Genomic DNA, 6,865 nt, shown 5'->3' with positions numbered 1-6,865 from the left:
ATAACCTCAGTTGATTCCAACTGGGTTAATTTAAAAATATTGAAATAGACGCTAAGAAGCAGACTAGAAGGACAGAAAGACTCTCCCTGCCCCCCTCCCAACCCTCCCTCCTTCTAAAGCTCTCACTCTCTCGGAGTAGCAGGTTCCAGCAAGTGCCTGGAATCTAGTCTCTTTGAGGAGAGGAGCACTACCACAGCAGGGCGTTCCCAGCTGCTAGGAACCTGCAGACACCTGGCGTGGTTCTTCGGTGCTCTAGAGACTTCTGTCTTGGGCTGTACGCAAAGGCTGCGAGCAGTCAGAAGGGTTTCCTGTGTGTCAGCAACTTCACTTTGCCGGATAGCTGGCGGAAGAGCGAGGGAGCACTCCCGGGCCAATCGCTCCCCAGCAGCCAGTCGGACCGTGCGCCCCCTCGCCGCCTCTGGTAGCTGCCGAGGGGGAGAGGCTGAGCGCGGTCGCTCGGTCACGGTGAAGATCTCCACAGAAGCCTCCTCTGACTCCAGGCGGACGCCCGGGAAAGCGCTGGCTAACCACGGGTCTGGCTCCGCCAGGCACGCCCCTAGCCTCCCGGGAGCGGTCTCACCCGGGTGCCCAAACTCCGCCCACCCTCGCAGGGAGCCCGCCTGCCCCCTGCACTCACCCGAGCGGGGCCTTGAGGAGGGGCCGCGAGCTGCACGGAGGCTGAACACAACACAGAAGCGCACGGGTGTGCGGTGACGCGCGCGCTCCGATGGCCCCCAGAGGCTGAGCGCTGGGGGCCGTGCAGGAAACGGCGCGGGGCCCTGAAATGAGCTGCTTGATCGCAAGGTAGGGAGAAAAGAAGATGCCCAACCCAACTTGATCTTTGGGGACAGCAAGCTGGGGAGTGCCTTTGTCCCCTACTGAGTGCGGCACTGCGAGTTTGGCTCGACCTCGGGCACACGCGCTCTGAGCTCTCTGGTGCGGACTCGCGGCCCCTCGGGAAAGCTCAGTCGGAAAGTTGTCGGTGCCCCGTGCGCCCTATTGCATAACCTCAGCACGGTGGCCAGGCGGGGAAGTTGGTGGCCCGGCTGCCAGCCCAGCTTGGTCTCGGCGGCAGGGTGGATTTCATGGCCCGCAGGGCTGGAGCCGGCGTGGGCGAGCCCGCGTGTGCCCCCTCCGGTGGGGATCCCGCGCACCCGCTGCCTTCAGCTCACGCGCTGTTCCCATGCTCGGTGCGCCCTTGGCCGCTGCCGCCCTCTCACCGCTGCTTGCCCCTAGGAGCCGCCGCGTGAGTCTGGGAAGAGAGAATGACCGAGGGGCCGTGGCCGGCTGTCCCCAACGGGACGGACGCTACCTTCCTGGCTGGCCCTGGCTGGCCCTGGGGGAACAGCACGGCAGCCTCCACGGCTGCGGTGGCGGCAGCCTCCTTCGCCTGCTCGCTGACCAAGACGGGCTTCCAGTTCTACTACCTGCCGGCTGTCTACATCTTGGTGTTCATTATCGGCTTCCTGGGCAACAGCGTGGCCATCTGGATGTTCGTCTTCCACATGAAGCCGTGGAGCGGCATCTCCGTGTACATGTTCAACTTGGCCCTGGCTGACTTCTTGTACGTTCTGACGCTGCCCGCGCTCATCTTCTACTACTTCAACAAGACAGACTGGATCTTTGGGGACGCCATGTGTAAGCTGCAGAGGTTCATCTTCCATGTGAACCTCTACGGCAGCATCTTGTTCCTAACCTGCATCAGCGCGCACCGGTACAGCGGCGTGGTGTACCCCCTCAAGTCTCTGGGCAGGCTCAAGAAGAAGAACGCGGTCTACATCAGCGTGCTGGTGTGGCTCATCGTGGTGGTGGGGATCTCGCCCATCCTCTTCTACTCGGGTACCCAGGTCCGGAAAAACAAAACCATCACCTGCTACGACACCACCTCAGACGAGTACCTGCGAAGTTATTTTATCTACAGCATGTGCACGACCGTGGCCATGTTCTGTGTCCCCTTGGTGCTAATTCTGGGCTGTTACGGATTGATTGTGAGAGCTCTGATCTACAACGACCTGGACAACTCGCCGCTGAGGAGGAAATCCATTTACTTGGTGATTATTGTACTGACTGTTTTCGCTGTCTCTTACATCCCTTTCCATGTGATGAAAACAATGAATTTGCGGGCCCGGCTGGATTTTCAGACACCAGAAATGTGTGCTTTCAATGACAGGGTTTATGCCACTTACCAGGTGACACGAGGTCTAGCAAGTCTCAACAGTTGTGTGGACCCCATTCTCTATTTCTTGGCAGGAGATACTTTCAGAAGGAGACTGTCCCGGGCCACCAGGAAGGCTTCCAGAAGAAGTGAGGCCAACTTGCAATCCAAGAGTGAAGACATGACCCTCAATATTTTATCTGAGTTCAAACAGAATGGAGATACAAGCTTGTGAAGATACAAGAATCACCGAAAACCCACTTTTGTAACATGGTAGGATGCTTAATACAGCCAAATGCTTTCTTCCCCTTTAAGTGTCTAGTAAGTTGAGAGAAAAATCAGTCCAAGAGACTAGGAAGTTAAAAAACCAAGAAAAACAAGAAAAACACCCACCCCCACACTTAGCATGTTGGGGGTTCACTTTCAAGGCCTCCGTTTCTAACTAAAAGTATGTAAAATAAAATTATACTATCCTAGTTAAACATTTACTTTCTCATCTGCCCTTAGAATTTACAAGCCATTCTGCTTAAATGCACTGAGTACTAGCCCTATTTTGATATTAATAATTTCTCTAAGAGAACCGATCACTTGAAACTGAGCTGTCAGTGATCCATGGTGGGAACAAGCTGAAACTCGACATTCTCAAAGTTAACACAGTAGAGCAAAAATGCTAAACTCAATTCATTGAATATCAGATGAAGAGATCTCAGCTGGGTGTCCCTTTGGTCCTCTAAACATAGGTGGTGGCTGGCTGGGTTTCTTTGGAGAATTGAATAGCAAAGTCACTTCTTTTAAAAACCTAAAAAGTGATTATTTCCCATTTACTTGTAGAAAACTGCTCACTGTTAGGTGTTAAATGTTTGGTGTTAGAAGCCTGCATAAATTACCTTACAGGTAAATTGCTTTGGGAACAATCAAAGTTCATGTATGTTCCGTGTAAACACTGACCTCTTAGACTTCCTGTGATAAAGAACATTTATTTGTACCACTGTTGTGCAATGCCTTAGGAGTTTGGGTTCCAGTACAAATGCTCACTCATAGCTGTAAAAACAATGTAAAAAAATCACAGATAAATTACAGACCAAGGTTGAGGAATGTTGAACAAGACGATGATGATATTATCAGTGGGAGATGGTTGACAGTTATTCACAATGCAAGGTTGTAAACATAGTCTCAAATGAGGGAGTGAGGAAAAGACAACTTTTTTTTCTTTTTTTTTAGAGGACACTATTTTAAAATAAGGACGTTAAGTGGTGTAAAGCTCTTTTTTTGCCTCTTAAAAATAATGGGAAAATGTGATTTGCAAAAAAAGGCAGTAGACTTTGTACAATTTATGTTGATAGAATGAAAAGCTGTAATTATTTAATGGATCTTACATCTTCATATTTAAAGGGAAAAAAAAACTGCAACTATAGGGGAAAGGGAAAAATACAGAGAATTCTATCTATGGGCTACCTAAGGTACCATACCACTGAAAAGTTCTGAAAACTACACATCAGGCTAATAGTTTAAGAGAAGATTACTGGTTGTTTATTTTATTTCCTCTGCCAGGCACAAATGAAAGCTTCAGTAATTTTAATAAGTTTTCAATGAATATTGAATTTAAATGAATAGTGAATATTGCATTTCTAGCCACTGAATCAGGTCAAATTTTGTATGATGGAGAACAGTTAAGGTGAGGGAACACAATTTCTAACTCGTAACAAATCTAGCATCAACAGAAGTTCTGTCAAAATTAGCCTCAATGAAATCCAATCTGATAGCTTGCAACTGTTGGTGAAATAACTTGTTTGAAAGCATTTGGTAAGTAAAGCAATTTGGAGGCTGTCTTCAGGCAAGAAGCTGTGAGATGTAGGGACGGGACAACGGGGGCTTGATTTCAGTTGTTGTAGTGCCCGAGTGGCCTGTGCATTTGTGAGACATTCAGAGACTTGCTTCAGTTTATCCAGTCTCGGGCCACTAATCAATGAAGAAAAGCAGTGTTAAGCCTTACTAAAAAGTGCTTTTTTTTTTCTTAATATATGTTTAGGTTAATGCACAGAATTACAAAAGCCGTATCAAAAAGAAACCAGGTAGATGTCCTACCTCCACTGCCCCAATTCTGAGTAAGGAAATTAGTCAAGGTTCTCTCGGTTAGGATTCTCCAAAGCATTCACTAAAAGAAAAGGTATAAAATAGATCATTATTGTATTATCCCTGCTAAGCATCATGATCAGTGCCACAAGATTAATATCACTACACTGACCAAGATGGAAATTTCAAACCCCATATCAGTCTTGAACTCACAAGCTAAAGGTATGCATTTGTATAGTATTTCCTCACCATTCACTTTAGTTTTCTTTCTTTCAGGTCTTGGGATGCCAGCATGGTTGAATACATGTTCCACACATTGTTTCAGCTCCCAGAGAGCTTTCTTTTGGAGTGTGGATCCAGTGAGGTGGCCAGTGCCTGGAAAAGCCCTTTTACTTCTTGGCATGTTTTTTTCCAGTGTTTCTTCTTCATACATCACACAGTGGACAATGATAACTTGTGAATACATGCCAAATAGTAACAAGAACGATCTTGCCCAACCCCTTCTAGGCACAAAGAGGTCTCTGGGAAAAATCTGTCCTAATGGTAAAAACATACAGAGGGTCAAGACTATTGGCTAGAGATCTGATAACGTGATGAGGTAAGCAGGTATTTTAATGGTAAAGGCAGAAATCTATTGGCGTTTGGATGAAAGCACTGCCAAAATTATCAAACTAAATTTCACACTACAAAACTATTTTAATGCCAAGTTGAAGGTAGTTTATGGCTTACCAGTTGGCATCTTTGACTCTTTAAACATCACTGTATACTTGGATTAAAATGATAAAAAGACAGACCAAGAAGAGATACAGCAAAGGGTAGGTTTCAGAATTAAAAACATGACCTCACCACTCAGCCAACTGTGGAACTCTTGACCTATTCAATACCATTCTCCATGGATTAAAAAAGTTGGATGATATCCATCTGTTGGAACCTCAGGGGATGTGGTAAAGCCTGAAAACTACAGCCAGCCAGAGGTGCATGAAATCTGCTACTGTATTTTCCAGGACCCTTTGATTCCAGTCCTTGGCTAAAAATTCTCACAAAGTTCACCAATCATGATGTGGACCTATGACCCATAAGTTTTCTCAATCGACTCCAAACAGTACAGTAAACTGCCTTTGGATACAAGAGATGTCCGTGCTCACAGCAGCTGGAATTGGACTAGTGAAAATAAAGATATGTAAGTAGTTAGGAATCTACTAAAGCTTTAACTTAGCTGGGCACAGTGTAACTAACATAGTATTTATGGATGGAGCTCACAGTCCTTCAGTTGTACAGATTGAAAAACTTTTTTGCAAGATCAAATATGCTGATGTAAGATTATATTTATTATGATGTATAATAGGTCACACTCGTGTATTTTACATTATGTGTTGCATAGATAAAATGAATTACTGTATAGTATGCTTTTCAAATATCAGTATCTTGAAATGTTCAAGTCTTAAGATTTTGATCTAAAATATGAATGTTTTATGATCAAAGTGGTTAATTTTCTCTAGAAATGCTTTTGCATGTTTACCTTTTTATTTAGGGTTCTATATATACACATAATTGGGTGTCAAACTCTCATAAGCTCAATAGCAAATACAAAATATCTTTGCCAGACTAAGACTTACTGTCTATATTTTATATGACATAGTCAAGTTTCTATTGTCTTTAAAGAACATTTAGAATTGTGCCCCCAAATACGGTTGAAGCTTCCATTTCTAATGCAAAACCTTGTGCTAAATTCAAAGTAGATCTTACATTTTAGAAGTCTGGAGGAATGGGCATTACAGATCTATCAGAATTTAAGGAAAACCTAGGGAAATCGGGAGAGAAAAAGGCAGCTGGTGCAATCAGTTACTGTCCTCAGTTCTGCTTACATTTTTGTGTTGTAATCGTGTACTCTTAATTACTTTGAGATGGAGTTTCTAAGTAACACACTACCACCAAGTTCAAGACTGCTATTTAATGTTTTAGGTGTTCAGTTGGTAACTTGAATTTCAAGTTTTATAGTGATAACTGTGTATGATTTGGCTGCTGAATTGTTACAATTTTTTATTATGTTGTACATTGTATCATACACATCATTACAAATTAATATGAAGGGGAATATATATTACATATCAAAATTTGTGACTTTGAATTCTAGTATGTTTTTGTGTTTTTGCAAAAATGTTTATTTTTATATTATCTGTGATTTTAACATAGTTGGACTAGATTTCTTTGTGATTAGTAGTTTCATTGAATGAGCAGTATGGAAACAGTGTTACTTGACATTTTGAGCCTTCTCAGGTTTATCTAAATCAATGGTAGCTTAACAAATTCCAGACTAACTGTATGTAATTGTGTTTTTAATAAAAGGAATGTATATTTCCTATAATTTTGCATGCATGAGTGTACAATATTGTGTTTGTATATGTGTTCTAAGGCATGCAGTAACTTTGTATCTGCTATTTATAATAGGAAAGCTTTGATATGATCACCATCAACAGAATTGAACCTACTATAGACAATTAAAACTGAAAGTCTCAATAAAACTATGAAATGTGATTGGATGGCTTTCATGTTATTATTATAGTGTTAAAACTCCTAAGTTCCACCAAACTTTGACATACACTATGCTGACTGACACAGTATGTATTTCTTAAGCTG

General features: G+C 43.5%; 1 protein-coding gene across 1 annotated transcript; it reads left to right on the top strand.

Moving 5' to 3' along the window:
• Positions 1-390: 390 nt before the first annotated feature.
• Positions 391-6,781, top strand: P2RY1 (purinergic receptor P2Y1). Its single transcript, XM_049628687.1, has 2 exons — positions 391-2,428; positions 4,505-6,781. The coding sequence occupies exon 1, from the start codon at positions 1,266-1,268 to the stop codon at positions 2,388-2,390; it is 1,125 nt and encodes a 374-aa protein (XP_049484644.1). The 5' UTR covers positions 391-1,265; the 3' UTR covers positions 2,391-2,428; positions 4,505-6,781.
• Positions 6,782-6,865: the final 84 nt, after the last annotated feature.

This window comes from Panthera uncia, chromosome C2 (genome assembly GCF_023721935.1).
Source record: "Panthera uncia isolate 11264 chromosome C2, Puncia_PCG_1.0, whole genome shotgun sequence".
Taxonomy (NCBI): Eukaryota; Metazoa; Chordata; class Mammalia; order Carnivora; family Felidae; genus Panthera; species Panthera uncia.
This window is presented reverse-complemented; position numbering and strand designations above follow the sequence as displayed.

Coding starts and splice junctions, on each gene's coding strand:
- P2RY1 (XM_049628687.1), top strand. CDS start 1,266: ATGACCGAGGGGCCGTGGCCGGCTGTCCCCAACGGGACGGACGCTACC.